Source organism: Leiobunum rupestre, chromosome 7, assembly GCF_980474605.1.
Source record: "Leiobunum rupestre chromosome 7, qqLeiRupe1.1.hap1, whole genome shotgun sequence".
NCBI lineage: Eukaryota > Metazoa > Arthropoda > Arachnida > Opiliones > Sclerosomatidae > Leiobunum > Leiobunum rupestre.
Genome location: NC_143390.1, coordinates 30811614 through 30829755, shown reverse-complemented (window position 1 = coordinate 30829755; position 18142 = coordinate 30811614). Strand labels below are relative to the sequence as shown.

The 18142-nt window shown below is 37.5% G+C and overlaps 3 protein-coding genes across 3 annotated transcripts; 2 read left to right on the top strand and 1 right to left on the bottom strand.

Annotated features, from left to right (window-relative positions):
- Positions 1-10574: 10574 nt before the first annotated feature.
- LOC149936035 (MAD2L1-binding protein-like) lies at positions 10575-11690 on the top strand. Its single transcript, XM_090181593.1, has 2 exons — positions 10575-10890; positions 10956-11690. Exons 1-2 carry the CDS (start codon positions 10576-10578, stop codon positions 11529-11531), a joined length of 891 nt encoding a protein of 296 aa, XP_090037719.1. The 5' UTR covers position 10575; the 3' UTR covers positions 11532-11690.
- Positions 11691-11755: 65 nt separating this feature from the next.
- On the bottom strand, positions 11756-12957 carry LOC149936034 (uncharacterized). Its single transcript, XM_090181594.1, has 4 exons — positions 12915-12957; positions 12713-12830; positions 12568-12633; positions 11756-12477 (listed from the first exon to the last, which is right to left on the bottom strand). Exons 1-4 carry the CDS (start codon positions 12955-12957, stop codon positions 12399-12401), a joined length of 306 nt encoding a protein of 101 aa, XP_090037720.1. The 3' UTR covers positions 11756-12398.
- Positions 12958-14424: 1467 nt separating this feature from the next.
- LOC149936033 (presequence protease, mitochondrial) lies at positions 14425-17808 on the top strand. Its single transcript, XM_090153166.1, has 3 exons — positions 14425-15497; positions 15635-15824; positions 15883-17808. The coding sequence occupies exons 1-3, from the start codon at positions 14498-14500 to the stop codon at positions 17768-17770; spliced, it is 3078 nt and encodes a 1025-aa protein (XP_090009292.1). The 5' UTR covers positions 14425-14497; the 3' UTR covers positions 17771-17808.
- Positions 17809-18142: the final 334 nt, after the last annotated feature.

Sequence of the window (18142 nt, the reverse complement as noted above, 5' to 3'; positions counted from 1 at the left end):
ATATTTTCAGAAAATATAGCCAAAATAGCTGCAGTGGGTAGCTGAAATCACGAGAAGTTAATACTGATGCTAAGCGGGATAGCAATAACTTTACAATTAATTTAAACTACGAGTTTCGACCGGTTTAGACTTGAATGGAAGTGAAACAGAGCTCTTCCCCCTTGGTTTTCTTTTCCAAATATGATGCTCGAGATCTTTAATTATATTTTTAAAAGAAAAATTAAATTTAAATGACTCAGGCATGCTTTCTCGGTTCTCAAAAATACGTGCACGATTATGTGCTCCACCCTTAAAATTCAAACGATTTTGTGGCTCTTTAGGCGGGGATTGAATAATTCGACAAAACATTTTCATGAGAAAGTTGTAGAGCATACTTTAATATCAAGTTAGTTCTGTTTTGATAGAGTGTAGCACTCCGTAGCTTTGGCCATGGCCGCCATTGTGGGCGCGAATTTTTTATGAATAGGAAAAAACATGGGTGACGTCATGTGACGTAGAACTGCCATTACTCTATAGGCCTATCTAAAATTACGTTTTCGGAGTGGTGATAAAAAAATATCTGACATTTGGTCTTTGAATTTCTCAAATTATTATTGTAAGGAAATAATCAGCTAGGCTAATACCCAAGGCACCACCCTAGGCCTAAGTCATCAAGCAACTTTTAAAGCCTTTAATTCAGGTGGCCGGGTTACAATGCGTAGGAGGGTGGTGGCAAGCCCTGCAAGCCACGCGAGCCAACAGCTCCCTACACTAACTATTACCATTAACCTTAACAAGTTTTTATGGAAAATTTCAAAACGCGTTGCATATAGCAACGGAAAGCCGAAAAAGGGGGAGTGTGGTGGAGAATAGAATATACAATAAGTTAAGTTAGAAGAAACCACCTATGGACTGTGAGAAGGATGATAAAATACGCGAAAAAGTAGATTAGTCCATAATTAAAAGGGATAATATAGCTAAATCCTAAACAAATTTGAAGAAATTAAAAAACTTACTAATAACTCGTACCCAATAGGTCTTCTAGCAAAAAACGCGAAACTCGGATCAAATAGATCTTCGAGTATTAAACTAAATTAAAATTAAATAAAATAGCCAGTCAGATTTCCCGCACGGTACTGATGAGTTCCAAATAGAACGTAACCGGTCTACCGTTGGAATTTCTGGCTGTTTTATTTAATTTTAATTTAGTTTATTACTCGAAGATCTATTTGATCCGAGTTTCGCGTTTTTTGCTCGAAGACCTATTGGATACGAGTTATTAGTAAGTTTTTTAATTTCTTCAAATTTGTCTAGGATTTAGCTATATTATCCCTTTTAATTATGGACTAATCTATCTGTCACTCAGCCTTTGTGCTGACGATAACTTGTTGGGGGAAACCATCAGAACCATGGCAGACTCAGATGATCTGCAGAATGATTTACAGTCTGTCTAAAACTGAACTACTGAAATGCTATGCGCTTTAATCCTGATAAATTTGTTGTATTGCATATTGGAAAAATTGGAGCCATATTAAACTGTCGATGACGTCCAGCCGGTGGCGTAAACAAGGGGAGGGTTTCCGTGTCAACTCCCCCCTATATTGGGTATAGCTTTGGCTGTACTAAACTTTCCCCCCTTCTCGACCCTCCTTAGGTTTTTTACGTAGTTTAAAACCCTCCCTTGAAGGATTTCTGGCTACGCCACTGTATCAAGCAATATGACTTCCTCTTGTTTCGCTAAAGCTGCGGCTGCGAAAGGTATATCCGGGTTCTCTTTATGCTTCGTCGCTCATTCTCTCACATGTCAGATAAGAGCTTTGACATACTTTAACGCACATACGTTCGCCCACAAATGAAATTCCCTGACATTTCCAGGTTTTCCCTGACCAAATTAATTGCCAAATTGTCCCTGACCATTTTTGTAGAATTAATGAATGGTTTGAGGTAAAAATCTTGAAAAAGATTTTATTTCAAAAATATATTTTCCTGACTTTTTTAGGGTAATTTTAAAATTCCCTTACTTTTTGGGACCATTTACAAATTCCTTGACTTTTCCCTAACATTTTGGAATCATTTTCAAATTTCCTGACCTTTCCCTGACCTTTCGGAAACCTTTTTAAATTCCCTGACTTTTTCCTGACCTTTTGGAAACATTCTCAAATTCCCTGACTTTTCCAGGTTTTCCAGGTCGTGTACGAACCCTGCTCATTAAAGGGGCTCCAAAGTTCGGTGGCAAAAAAAAAAGAAAATTGAGCATGCTTTTCATTCCCCTCAACCCCTCACTCGGCCTTGGCAGAGGCGGGCAGAGTCAACCGTAAATTTCGCACTTTATTAAATTACTGACTTTATACACATTTTTCCACCGAACTTTGGAGCCCCTTTAAAGACACAGATATAGTGCGAGTACAGCACAAGATTACTAAAACTGTCCCAGCGGTACAACTTTCATACGAACAACGTCTTCAACGCCTTAACTTGTTGCCACCTAGGAGCAACAAACACAAGGAGAACGCAGCTAGCCTTTAAACACAGTGATGGTGAGCAGAATTGCGGATAATCGGATTGTGGAGGCGTGGGAACCAGACCCGTCAAGTCCTCAAAAGACATGGCATCCAGACCCGTTGAAATGCCCACTGAAGTTAGTGTTACTGGTAGTGTTCTCTTCTTAAAGTGTTGGTTGCACGAAATTTTAGCTATGGCTAATTAATGATTCATTAGAAAGAGCAAACATTTTATAGCAAGTACAGAAAATTTCATCAAAATCGGTTAAGTGGTCTTTGAATTATTATAAATTTTAAAATGTATTATTATTAGTTTATTTTTGTTGCAGATTACTGCGATAAATAACTAATAAACTAATAATAATAAATTTTAAAATTTTAATGTTAAATGAGTAGTGAAGAAAATAAATATGAATATGGATACCTTTGTGGGCAAAATTTGACCAAAGATTTTGTGTTAAAAATTGGAGGAGCAGTGGACTGTGATTTGAAAGCAGAATGACGTCATTCTGTTGTTCTGAATTTAGTAAATATTTGAAGTTTATTGGCCCAACGAGCGAGGTTTTAGGCTTAAATAATAATCATAATTGATTTTCTAGGACCATACCGACGTTTTAAAAAATCTGGGAAAACCGAGGAGCAGATCACTTCCTTGATTATTAGGACTAAGTCAGCGAACTATAAATCGTACAAAAACTTTTAGATTTTTGGGACGTAGCGTTGATTTAAAGAACTCAACGGTTTTTCTCCGTTGATAGTTGTTGAACGCAGCCCATATTAGGCTTACTAAGAGCACTGATTTATTTTTGTTTTTAAAATGTCGTATTTTAGGTTCAATCATAGCCGTCTGTAATACAGGCCATAAAATAGAGATATTCGAGATGGCGGCATTACGATTTTTTGAAACCCAACAGATGGCGGTAATATGGGGAAAATTATAAGAAGCGGGAATTGACGGATTTTGAAATGACGTTTTAGCGCGCGACACTACCGGTACATGTCTTGGGCACACAGACTTCTTTGCGTGCTTTTTTGACCATAACATGTAGAGGTATTTTCACGCGCAAAATGAATTTTAAAAGGCGTCAATAGCTCTTTATATAAAATACGGGAGGTCACGTGATTACGTTAGATTCATAGTGCAGTTAAAGTTAGAGAGCGCGCGCACATTTTTGTTTTTGTTGAGCTCGCGCAAACGCACGAGACCGTCTTCACGGAAATATTAGGAAGTGCGCTCTCCAAAAAATAACACTTTTTATACATGTATACGTATTTATTATTTTATAGAAAGAGCTATATTCAAAGTTAACATTTTGTTTCACCCTAAGCCTTAAAATATCAATGTAATTATGAAAATATAACCAAGTACTTTATCATTTAAAACATTTTTGATTGTGAAAATATCACAAAGTACTTTATCAGTTAATATATTTGATTTTAAAAATATTAAACAAGTGAATAGAGTGAATATATCACAGCGCATGTTTGTACAAAATTTTAACTAGGAAATGCTTACTACAAATACGCTGAGGTTCGTCTAAGTTCAAGGTAAGTGGTTTATTTTCATTGTCATTAGGAATCTTCTCTAAAATTGTCGGTTCCCATTTCCGTCGAAGTTTTTCATTTTGAGGAAATTTGTGAAACTAACTTTAGTTAAAGCAGGGTCAGTTTGCTTTTTAGTCGACAAGCAATTTTTGGTCAAGCAATAATTAACCATGGTGGAACTAAATAAAAGCAGACAATTATTTAATGTCAATTGCATTACACGCGTAACGTTATCATAGAAAGTAAACAAATAAGCCTTAACTTGATAAATTAAAACGTTTGAAAAATCACACGCGCCACCGTTTAAATGCAGCAGTTGACTAGCAAGCTAACGTCACGCGGATGGTTTTTTTCTCCATAGTACCGACATCTGGTGGTTATCAAATGCGGAAGCTAAGAGCCAGATTTGAAAAATAATTAATGTTCATAATATGGCCTGTATTACAGACGGCTATGGTTCAATCACATATCTACTTTTTATACTTTATTTTGGAAAATAAATTATCAAATTATCGCGAGCGAAAGTTTAATATCCGCGTATTTTAAAGCGAACTATTTTTACCGCGGCGGAGTACATCGATACTCTTAATGTTCCTAAAAAGTGGCGAGGGGGAAGGCATCACCAAAGCCAAGAATTTTTTACCCCTCAAATAAGATGTCGCAGGTCGAGGCGATAGTATTAGATTTTACTTTTGCTATTATCGTTCACCTAGAGCTACAAGTTTTTATGAGAAGGGGAAATCGAAGATCTCGGGGGTAAACCCAGTGGCGTAACTAAGAACTCCGCCCCCCCCCCCCCCCGCGAAAAACGACTCGGGGCCCTTTTAAAATGCACCAATTTTAATCATAAACGTTTGGGGGCCCCCTAATTCTCGCCCCCCCCCGCGCCGCGGGTTCTGCGGAGGCGCTATTTACGCCACTGGGTAAACCCCTATAACCACCAAAAGTGGATCCACTTTTGCTATAACCAGAATTAGATTAGAGGAAGTTATCATAGAGCCCACTGTGGGTGCATTTGACTTACCAGAGAGAGAGGGGAAGACTAGGCGGGTCTGCGGGATGACAATTTTGGCCCCCTATCACGGGAGTAAGACCGAGATCGGTACCTGGTAGAAATTTATAGAAACACGGGAAAATGGCAACCGATATAACTGCTGAAACGTCTTTGCGATCTGTTATGGATATTAACAGCTTAGAAAGTGAGACAGATGCATCTAGGAATATGAATTTCCATCCCCATAGAATGCATCAACTCAATATAGTTATTATTTAATTAGCAAAATGAAAAATAAGTCTGTAGCATGTAATTTCGATAATAAATTGGCAAATAATAACCAAAAAGCGGCCTTCGCCAAGTTTTAAATCGATTTCTTCAGCCGGAAATTAAAAAGAAAAACGATTCAAAAGCTAACAAATTTACGAATGTTGACATCAAAACGAAGAGTTAATCCACCCTTACAGAATCAATGGTAGTTGGGACATTAGTGATATTTCAAAGATGATCAATTTTAATTATCATATGTAGAATTAAATTATGAAATAAATTTGTATTGAGGAATTTTGGCATTAAACTAAAGATAAATAAAAAGTCTATAGAATATTGACGCATATGTTTTAAAGAACGCGGTTCTTGACTGAACAAATCAATTTACATCTTTTTTAAATATATTAGTAGCTTAGGTAAATAGGTGTCATCATAAGCCTATCAACCCTAAGTTTGAATCGAAAGGCAGTGTTGGTTCAAGCTAACGACTGTCGAAAGTACAGCGTTAAATCCACCCGGTGGCGGAAAAGAGAAACGTAACGCGTCTCGCAATGCATGATGCCAGCTGCTTTAGTAAGAGAGAAAGTGGGAAGGAAGAAGCTTCAATTTATCTCTACCAGGTGCCGATACTATCGCCTGATTTCTTCTTTTTCGCCCGTCGAGTGGTGGTACAAAGGGCGCTATGCGCGTTTCAAACTTAGTGTTGATAAGCTTATGGTGTCATCCCAGTCCCACCCTTCCATGCCTAACAACACTTAATATCTAAGCCTTGTAAAACGTATGATATAGCAGACGATATTTTGATTTCGTTCGCTCAGGTTAGATGGCGGTATAGTTACCCAGCGTCCCTCGAGAATCTTCTCTCCTTTTGAGGGGGTGGAATTTTCAACGAAAAAGAAACTTACCCCCCCCCCACGCTTTTGTAAGGCATTTGCGCTTCCAGAATTTCAGGCTCTGTAGTAACTTCTCCTAATCTAATTCTGCTATAAACAATGGGCAGAGAACTTGAAAACTCAACGCAGAAGGCGTTCTTTCGAGTTTTCACCCAGTGCCACAAACTGTGATCTTGCTGCGAGGTCAAAGTTCTATAGACATATTCTATAGACTAAATGAATACTTCTCTCATAAGATATGCATTATAAACTAATCACATATGTAACATAATTACTCATAAGTATGTCACTGTACCGTTATTCCATTAAAAAATCTTCACTAACGGTTTGTTTCACCACGAACCAGTAAAAAGATGGACTACGTTAGATTTTAACCTTTTTATTCATCCTAGTAATTTTGGGAGTCAAACTATTGGCTACTAACATATGTATTTAAGCCAATGGAAAACCTCTAAATTGAGAAGGAATTTTTTGCGTCGGAATTTTAGTCAGCCCAATCAAAGATAATTTAAACTCGTACCCTAGATTCGAAATCACTCTCTCGCGCGTTGCCGATAGCGTTTACCCACAGTGACTTCCCGCTGGAACTCAGAATCAATTCGCTCCATGGTTTACGCCTTACCGCATCCTATGCAGCTCGATTTTTCTGCGGTCACGTGCCGGAAAAGGGTAAACGCTTCGTAACAAAACCGTCAATGTGAAAGCTCTCAGTATTCGAATCTAGGGTACGAGTTTAAATTATCTTTGGCCCAATGTAGCTTTATTGAAATTTATAAACTCGCTCGGTTTGTGAGGATGAAGTTAAATAATGAGTAATTTATAAAAATAAAATGTTGGAGAAAATGACCAATAAGTGATCGCTTTCCGAAAATGGAACAAGTCGTCGAAGTGGGATAGTCCAATTTCCACCAGCGTTATTAAAACCCATATCAAGCCTAGAAGAGTAAGGCCTAGGCTCAAAAGAATCTGCAAAGTCTCCAACCTTATAGAGTAATATCGGCGTGACGTATGTCGACGTCACCCATAATTTTTCCTATAGATAAAAAACTGCCCTAAAAATGGCGGCTATAGCCCAAAGCTACAGAGCGATACTATACTCTATATAGATGCGCAAGAAAAGCTCAACCTGAATTTCAACTATTTTTTCCAATAAACCTGCTTCTTTTATTTGACAATGCAAATTTATTTTAGAACGTAAGTCTCCGAGAACTTCATTAATTTGCAAATTAATTACATCAACAGAACTTAACACTATATTGTAGTTCATTTTAGCTCCTAAGCCTTGGTTGTTTAAACCGGTTTGTTTACAAAAAAAAATGGCCGTCGGTTTATCAGACGTTGAGCTAATTGTTCGACGGCATAATCGGCATTTGAGATTCGATGACGTCAAATATGACATCAAATATTACGTCAAATATTACGTAGGGTACAGATGACGCAATATCTGTGAAACAAACCGTTAGTGAAGAAATAGAGCTAGTGGCACACTTATGAATAATTATCAGTGACGTAACTAGGAACTCATCCCCCCCCCCGCGAAAAACGACCGATTTTAATAATAAACGTTTGGGGGCCCCCTAGAACTTGCCCCCCCCCCCGCGCCGCGGGTTCTGCGGGGGCGCTATTTACGCCACTGATAATTATGTTACATATGCTAATCAGCTAAGCTACATGTAATACCCAAGCACCACCTTAGGCCTAAGTCATCTAGCGACTTTTAAAGCCGGGTTACAATGCGTAGGAGGGTGGTGGCAAGCCCGTCATGCCACGAGAGCCAACAGCTCCCTACATTAAATATTACCCAAGCACCACCTTAGGCCTAAGTCATCTAGTGACTTTTAAAGCCGGGTTACAATGCGTAGGAGGGTGGTGGCAAGCCCGTCATGCCACGAGAGCCAACAGCTCCCTACATTAAATATTACCATTAACCTCAAAAAGTTTTCAACGGTTCTCAGAATGAATATGGAATGACCTTGAAGACATGGTATTGAAAATATTAAATTCCTAGCAAAAATATAAGGCTAGGCGAATAACACTTTAAGCCTATCGAGACGAATATCGAATAACTAAAATTTTCTAATCGAATACCGAGACGAATAGAAGTTTTCGAACCAAATACCGAATAGTTAGGCTTAATGTAAATACTACCTTATCGAATATTCGTCGAATCCCATAGTGTTGAAGAGCTCCCTTTGAAGAATATAGTTTATCTGTGACCAGATATCGTTATTTTTATCTCGTCATTTTCTTGCTCTAACAAGGAGACATCCCGAAGTGTAACCCACCGATTTTGTTCAAACTCGGGGGATTGGTAGACGTTCTTGAATCATGAAAAATCCTAAAGGGAATTTATTCAATGGGCAACCGTTTTGCCATGGCAACGAAAAATGTTTTTGACAATACAAAATATTAAATTTTCCCATTGAAAATAACATGGGATTTTGACCTCAAATTGATCAAAAGTTGATCAATTTTGATTTTTTTTATTGTCAATTTTAATTTATTTTTTCTTTTTGTGGAATTTTCGAAATTTTGAAATTTGTTTAAATTTTTCACAGGGGGGGGGGGGGGGGGGCTAGGAATCGGTCAGAATCCCACATAGAAATCTCATAGGTAACTAGAATGCTGCCGCCTACGGCCGAGCTTGACGCCAGTTCGCCTTGAACCTTCAGCCAATGAGAGGCCGTAGAGCGGTTCCGCCAAGGAGGATAATAATCCTGATAAAATACGCGAAAAAGTAGATTAGTCCATAATTAAAAGGGATAATATAGCTAAATCCTAAACAAATTTGAAGAAATTAAAAAACTTACTACTAACTCGTACCCAATAGGTCTTCGAGCAAAAAACGCGAAACTCGGATCAAATAGATCTTCGAGTAATAAACTAAATTAAAATTAAATAAAATAGCCAGAAATTCCAACGGTAGACCAGTTTCGTTCTATTTGGAACTCATCAGTACCGTGCGGGAAATCTGGCTGGCGACTGTTAAATCTAAAGGAGAAACTAAGCCTAAACCTTAAAAATTTCAAGGTTTAGGCTTAGTTTCTCCTTTAGATTTAACAGTCGCCAGCCAGATTTCCCGCACGGTACTGATGAGTTCCAAATAGAACGAAACCGGTCTACCGTTGGAATTTCTGGCTATTTTATTTAATTTTAATTTAGTTTATTACTCGAAGATCTATTTGATCCGAGTTTCGCGTTTTTTGCTCGAAGACCTATTGGGTACGAGTTAGTAGTAAGTTTTTTAATTTCTTAAAATTTGTTTAGGATTTAGCTATATTATCCCTTTTAATTATGGACTAATCTACTTTTTCGCGTATTTTATCATCCTTCTCACAGTCCATAGGTGGTTTCTTCTAACTTAACTTATCGATAATAATCCTCCTTGGTTCCGTTACTATAGCGGGAGATAGGTGACGTCATTCTCTCCGGTGACATTAAATTCTTGGCAAAACCGCTCTTTGAGCTCTGATTGGCTGAGATCTGGCGTCGTCTGCCACGGCATTTGGGCCATTTGCCAGTTACACGGCAGCATTCTAGTTACCTATGAGATTTCTATGGAATCCCATGTTATTTTCAATGGGAAAATTTCCATTTTTTGTTGTCAAAAACATTTTTCGTTGCCATGGCAAAACGGTTGCCCATTGAATAAATTCCCTTTAGGATTTTTCATCATACAAGAACGTCTACCAATCCCCCGAGTTTCAACAAAATCGGTGGGTTACACTTCGGGATGTCTCCTTGTAAGTCCTTCCAAAGATAATTTAAACTCGTACCCTAGATTCGAATACTGAGAGCTTTCCCATTGACGGTTTTGTTACGAAGCGTTTACCCTTTTCCGGCACGTGACCGCAGAAAAATCGGGCTCCATAGGTTGCGGTAAGGTGCAAACCATGGAGCGAATTGATTCTGAGTTCCAGCGGTAAGTGGGTAAACGCTATCGGCAACGCGCGAGAGAGTGATTTCGAATCTAGGGTACGAGTTTAAATTATCTTTGGTCCTTCAGACCAGTTTTTCCGCTCGAGTTTTTCTCAGTGTGGCATTTTATTAGTGTTTTTAATTTTTAGTGTACTTTTTAGGGTTTTAGGTTTTTGTTTATTGGATTTGATTTATTTCATTTGATAGTTTTATTAGTTATGTCCCCCATCCCCATTTCGAACGGAGCCATCGTGTATGTATTATTTTGTGGATGTCAATAAAGAGTGATTTTTTTATCAAATTTCCGTTGAGAATCCTATTCATGGTCAATAAACCCTCTTCCTTTCTCTCTTATTGCCAAACGAATCTCGCGCCATAATAAAAAACATCCCGAGATCCCCTAGTTTCCACCAGAGGGGATTATATTCGTATTAAGCTTTTCAATTTCATGCTATATTTTGAAATTGACATACGAATGGTTGGGGAAATGGCGCTTAAAACCATTAATTCTGATCTTTGTTTCCATGGGAGTATCACGTTAGAATTACAAGGAAAAGTGGTTACTGAAATACTAAAAAGTTTAGTTTACCAAAGCGGACAAATCCCTTTACCCTTTGAACAATTAAAGCATATATCAGCAAGAGCAAAACAACCAAATGAATGTGAAGATATATGCCTAAAGAATACACAGTCACTGGATTCCACAAATTCCAACAAAGACAATGAATCTAAAACGCAAATATCATCGAAAATGGAAAGAGAAGTTTTAGAGAGCCCTTTTACCCCTAGGGTAAGTATTAAATTTTGATTTTATATCCAAGAAATGTATTTCATCTTAGATTTTTTTAATTGTAGCTAGCAAAGAATAGAAAAATTCATCAGTCATACGAATGCTTTTCTCGTTTATTTGAAAACTTAAATGTGGTAATGGGTAATTCTGTATTTAAGGCTAAGGAATTGTTGGTCCTCATAGGAAGCACTCAAGTATCTCCTAAAGAAATATATCATATTGTTTTGCCTGATTTAAGCAATTCCCCGTGTTTAGTGCACAGGCAGCCTAAACTATCTCTCAAAGCATGCATGGTTAGAGTTTTTAAATATGTAGTATTGAATAATATATTTTGGGAAAGTAATCATTCTACACCTCCCACCAACATTATTGTACTTGTAAAGATATCTTCTAGTGCTCCAATGAGTGATAACATGGAGCCACAAATTTTTTATAAAATGCCATCAAAAGCCTCAAAACACATTTTTATGCCAATTTATATCAAATGTGCGGAATGCGAAACAGATAAAGATAATTTAGATGTATCTAACATTCCAATAGACAAACTTTCCATTTCTTCTGATGATGTAATAGATGATTTAATTTGGGCCAAAATATTGCCTGTAGCTAAAGGGTTTTCAAGTGCTTTACTCGATAAATAAAAGTAGGCTAAAGCTAGGAATATAATAATAAGTTTAAATTAGGATGTTTAAGACACTTTCATACTCCTGGGCTAAAACAATTTGTCTGATGTAAAAATAAACACCTGAAAAGTTTTTACATTTTTTATTTTCCTGGAAAATATTTTTGTACTTATTTTTCGAAGTAAAATTATCTGTTAACATTAAATTTTCTCTGTTAACTTCTTTTCTGATATTATCCCCTTTCCCGCCTCCATAGCATTTAAATGAATTAAAAATAATTTAAATGCTCCAGTGTTGCCATTTCCTGAAACTCAAATTATCTTACCAGAGCCAAAAAATTATCGTATGCCTGAAAACTGTCCGCAGATTTAAATTTAGTGTTAAATACTGACGTTAAACTTGTGAAATCAAAATTTTTATTAACACTTAAAGTTCGACCGATTGAAAACTTAGTACGTCTTAAAAATTGTCTTGAAATTATCGACGTGTACGATAATTATTGTACAGCTGGCAACGCGGAAAAGGTCGTTCACTCACGGACTGTTTCCGTGGTTCACTGCAAGGAGAGTCGACTCCTTGGTTCACTCAAGGATTTTGTATACATTTTTCTAATATTATTTTATCATGTTGTGAATTTGGTAATTATACAAAATCCTTGGTTCACTGAAGTGTTGGAAATAAGGCGGTGGCGTCGGTCAAAGACCAGTTTATTTTGGACTATGACCAGTAAATTAAATGGAACCTGGGGGTAGTTTACCGGTCATAATGACCAGTTCATTTTTAATTAATAGTATAATTCTATACCGAATAGAGAAAATGATAAAAGCGTTGCGCTCTCAGCTTCTCACAGCCAATGAAGTTGCGGATTTTGACTTATTTCTACTCCTAAATCGAACGTATTTCCTGGCATCTGGCAGTAATGCAATTTGGCGTTCTTCTGCTACAATCCGTCAGATTCGTCGAGCTAAATGCGAACAAAGATAATTTAAACTTCGTACCCTAGATTCGAATACTAAGAGTTTTCCCATTCACGGTGTTGTTACGAAGCGTTTACCCTCTTCCGGCACGTGACCTCAGAAAAATCTGCTCCATCGGTTGCGGTAAGGCGCCATATTTAGGCCTAGATTTGTTTTATTTAAAACAAGAGTATTTATAGAAACACGCTTAATTGTAAATCATATATTTCCAATAAAACTTACTTTAACAAATGGTAATTCTGGTGCTTGAATATCTTCTTTCGGTAATGATGCCAATCTTGAAGAATTTCTGAAATTTCAGGCAAATATTCCTTAAGAATGTCGATGTTAAACACGAACCCTATTAAAATGGTAAATGAAATTGAATGAACTATTAAGTTTAGTCAAATTATGCTTGAATCGCTTGTAAGATTATATTACTCACCTTTAGTAAGTCTAGGTTTTTTCTTTCGATTGGGGTCCATCATGTTTTAAAACTTCGAGTGGAACGCAAAACGCGTCAAATTACGCACCGCAACTTCCAAAAAAAAAATTAGTTTCTATCCCTAGATGGCAGTAGTGCGCCACCATTGGAGCGAATTTTTTCTGAGTTCCGGCGGGAAGTGGGTAAACGCTATCGGCAACGCGCGAGAGAGTGATTTCGAATCTAGGGTACGAAGTTTAAATTATCTTTGATGCGAAACATCGCCGGGACTCCTGTAATCCCAAGCGTCTGGGAGGCAGAGTTTGGGGATGGCCATTTGAAGACGACCACCATTCACCCAACGGGTGGTCGGGATACTTCCGCCGTGGGTGTCCCCACCCTTGTCCCCACGTATCCCCCCGTTCGCGTGGCCGTTACACACAGGCTTGGAAATAAGTGACTCCCAACTCTTGAAATATTTAAGTGGTCACGTAGACCAGTTTATTAATAATACGGTAGATAATTTTAAATTAATAAACTGGACACTGGAGCAGTGAACCCCTAGCTTTTGAATAAAAAAACTGGTCTGAGCAATTAATAAACTGGTCTTTGACCCAGTGACCACCGCTTATTTCCAAGCCTGGTTACACATATCTCACCCTGATTAATCAGTTATTGTGTGCTGGTGTCTATGCCTTGGGTCGACACCGATGTGTGGATGTCAAAAAAAAATGCGAAACATCTAGATCAATTGTTTAAGAAACACAAGCAATTCAGGCTGAGAAATAAGGAATTTTTTAAACTGGACCTGTGGCCAGTAGAGCCTAGGTAGTTTAATTTAAAAAAATGGCCACTGGCCACTTACCATTTTTAACCTTCAAAATCAGGCTTTCATAATTTATGGTCAAATTATCTCTTCTTGACAATATGTGCTAGAAGCAAAGACCAAAAATTTTAGGGGTTAATGAACTAAAATCTTGAAGGGAAAAAACAAATTAAGTGGTCAACAGGGCCACTAACACCCCAAGCATTTAATTTTTAAACTGGACCAGCTAATTTTTAAACTGGCCATTGGCCTGTGATAGTGCGTTATTTCTCACACTGAAGACATTGATGCCTATCCTGCAATTTCTTTATGGCTTTTAGAAACTAAAAGAAAGCCTGAAAGGAGTAAAACTTTTATTCGAAGGACTAGAAGATGATGTAAAACTGTAAATACGGATAAGTTTTTATTCGAAGAACAAGAAGATGATTAAATATTTTTTAAAGTTCCTTAAGAAATGTGATAAATATCAAAGCTCTTTGTTTGTGATAAATGCATATCATTATAGTTCCTAATCGCTATTAACAATTCACTTTCAAAAGTAAAATAAAAGAGGAAGGGTGAAAAGAGTGGTCATGACCAGTAAATTATTTTTTAAGTAGGGGGTATTGTGGTCATATTGAAGCTTATTTCCAACACTGGTTCACTGATTCACTCGTTCTTTCTCTTATTGTCTTCTGCATTAAGTTCTGCCGTCGTCGACTTTCTAACTACTAACCGGATCAAGACCATTTTAAAACGGTATAATAATTTCGTATTAAATTCAAAAAATTGCATAACTATGTCCGTCGTGGAGCGTTTACTTTATAGTGGTAAATATTATAGATTAATCACGAATAATATTTACACCAATAAGCCAAGGCCTATTGGTTATGAAAGATTGTACAACACATCCTCCATCAAAACTGCAACAGCCGTTGCCCAAAATGTTATTTCTAACCAATATTTGAAATATTGTAAGGGAGATGAACTGAATGGCTTTTCAGTGAGTGAAATATCAGACATCCCTGAACTTCACTTGTCTGCATACAGACTTAAGCATATTAAAACAGGAGCGGATTACTTGCATATTGCGAGAAATGATAAAAACAATGTTTTTGGTGTTGCCTTTCGAACACCACCCCCAGATAACAGTGGAGTTTGCCACATTCTCGAACATTTGGCCTTGTGCGGTTCCAAAGATTTTCCATGCCGAGATCCTTTTTTTAAAATGATTAGTCGCTCCTTATCAACTTTCATGAATGCTTTCACTGGATATGACTATACTATGTACCCATTTTCTTCGCAAAACTTTCAAGACTTTAACAATCTGATGCGTGTTTATCTCGATGCGGCTTTCTTCCCCAATCTAAAAAAAGTTGATTTTCTACAAGAAGGATGGAGATTAGAGCATGAAACTCTCAATGATCTGCAAACACCGTTGATATTCAAAGGAGTAGTATTTAATGAAATGAAAGGCGTATTTTCAAGTTCAGCTCATCATTTCTATCAACACTTACAAAATAGACTTTATCCCAAAAACACATATGGATTTGTATCTGGTGGAGATCCTCTGCATATTCCAAATTTAACGTGGGATTTCCTAAGAGATTATCACAAAACCTTTTACCATCCTTCAAATGCAAGATTCTTTTCCTATGGTTCATTTCCATTGGAATCTCATCTAGAGAATGTAAACAATTACGTTCTTTCAAAATTTGAAAAACTGACACCCAATTCCACCGTATCAACCCATCCTCGCTGGTCTAAACCTCAAGAAGCTATTATTACTTGCACTCCAGGTATATTATGTTGAACTCTCTTAAAATATTGATAAAACAGATTGGGTTAAATTCCTAGTAGTTAGTATGGATATCTTGGAAGAGTTACTACAAAAATTAATATTAAAAAAGTATTTGCTAAAATTTACCTCCCACAGATCCTTTGGCGCCTAATCCAGATAAACAAACAACTGTCTCAGTGGCTTTTTCCTTGTGCAACATCAAAGATAGCAATGAGGCATTTGCTATAGCTATTTTGTGCAACCTTCTTACGGATGGGTCATCAGCACCATTTTACCAATCCTTAATAGTTCCGGGTATTGGAGCAGATTACGCACCGGGCATTGGGTAAAAAAAATAAAGCTCCTTCAATCTTCCAAAGCTAATGTAAATTTTTTGTTTTTAGTTACAGCGGACATACTCTCGAAAGTTCATTTTCAATTGGCTTATGTGGTATTTGCCAGAGTGATGTAGATAAAGTTACAAAGATCATCAATGCTACTTTTGACAAAGTTATCGAAGATGGCTTTCCTGAAAATCGAATTGAAGCAGTATTGCATGCCATCGAATTAGGTTGCAAACATCATACTTCCAAATTTGGGTTAAATTTACTCATGTCTCTCAATCCTGTATGGAACCACGAAGGAGATCCGATCGATTCTCTCAGAATTAACAAACAAGTTGATTGGTTCAGGAAACAACTTGAAAGTGACCCTCAGTTTCTGCAAAAGAAAGTCAAACAATATTTTAAAGATAACGCTCACAAATTAACATTGAAAATGACCCCAGACTCAAACTTTTCCGCTCAACTGGCTCAAAAAGAAGAAAAGCTGCTAGCGGATAAAATTTCGACTTTGAGTGAAAGAGATAAAAAAGTTATATACGAGGAAAGCTTACTATTAGCCCAGAAGCAAGCTGAAAAAGAAGATTTATCTTCACTACCGACATTACTCGTATCCCAGGTAGAACCTTCAGTTGAGAGAACCACTTTTGTAGAATCCATATTAAATGATTCTAAAGTTTTGGCTTACCGTGAAGACACAAATGGAGTAGTTTATTTTAGAGGAGTATCAGCGGGAAATAACATACCTGATGACCTTAAACAGTATTTACCCATTTTCTGTAGCGTCGTAACTAGTCTGGGTACCAAAAATTTAAACTATATGGATCAGGATGAGGAAATTGCATTATGTACGGGAGGATTAAACGCCTCCATTCACTTGGTCAACAATCCGAATCAGAGCAACTCTGTAGAACTAGGAGTGGTGTTTTCATCTTATTGCCTGGAACGCAATACTGCTCGAATGTTCGCCTTATGGAAGGATATCTTTGAAAAGGTTCAGTTTGAAGATACCGAACGACTAGCCCAATTGATACGTATTGAAGCTTCGGATCTGGTGCAAGATTTATCATTTAGCGCTCATTCTTACGCTATCAGATATGCTGGAAGTACCTTAACAACTGCGAGTCAATTGGCAGAGAATTTTTCCGGCGTTACAAGAGTTAAACATCAAAAGAAATTGGCAGAATTGGATAATTACGAATCCTTAGCTAAGAAACTGAAAGAAATTGCCAGTATTATCTTGTCGAAAGACGCAGCTCGTTTCTCCCTTCATACCACCCCCGAATTTTATAATGAAGGATTACATTTCTTAGATCTATATTTAAACACCTTGAAAGGAAATAGTAGAGATGTTAAACTAGGTTTTCAGTCATCAAAGTTTGAGCCCAAGTCCGAGTTAACCCATTTTTGCCTGCCCCTTACAGTAAATTTCATGGCAGAAGCTATTCTCACGGTAAATTATAACCATCTTGACTTCCCCAGTCTGAGAGTTTTAAGTAATTTACTAAGTCGGAAGTTCTTGCATCGCGAAATCCGGGAGCAAGGCGGGGCTTATATTAGTGGGTCAAATATAAATGGCGGCGGAATTTTCACCATGTATTCGGGTCGCGACCCCAACTCATCCAAAACTCTCGACGCCTTCACACGCGCAGTTGCGTGGGCTCAATCGGGAGATTTCTCCACTCTGGACATTGACGAAGCTAAATTAGGAGTTTTCTCCGAAATTGACCATCCTATCACCCCAGGCGATAAAGGCTTGCAGTTTTTCTTGAATGGCATAACCGACGAAATGAGACAACAACATAAAAACCGAATTTTTTCATTAACCAAAGACGACATCGTCGCCGTATCTCACGAGTATTTTCGGGACAATGTCAAACGCGGTACAGCCCTAATTGGACCCGAAAACGATTATACTAAAAGTAAAGGTTGGAAAATTGTTAATGAGTAGTAATTTAAAGTTATATAAATAAAGTAAAGATTGTTTCATTTCGGTTGCATTCAATGTTTTCAAAAATCCAAACGTTTGTCATTTAATAACAATTAAACTCGAACAAACCGCTAAGGAGCGCCAAATATTCTAATAGCCTCGGGGGGGAGAAATTCTATATATTATATTCACTTTAAAGGGACTTTCAAGGGCGGTGTGAGCAGGCCCGGATGCCCGGACTGGCCATAAGGGCATGATAAGGGCAATCGGGCGCACGCCCGGTGCGCCGCAAGGGTAAACAAGATGTCACGGACATTTAAGTACACACAATCCCACTGATGTATTAACTTAATAAACCCAAGAGGAATATTATCGGAAAAGAATTATTTGAGT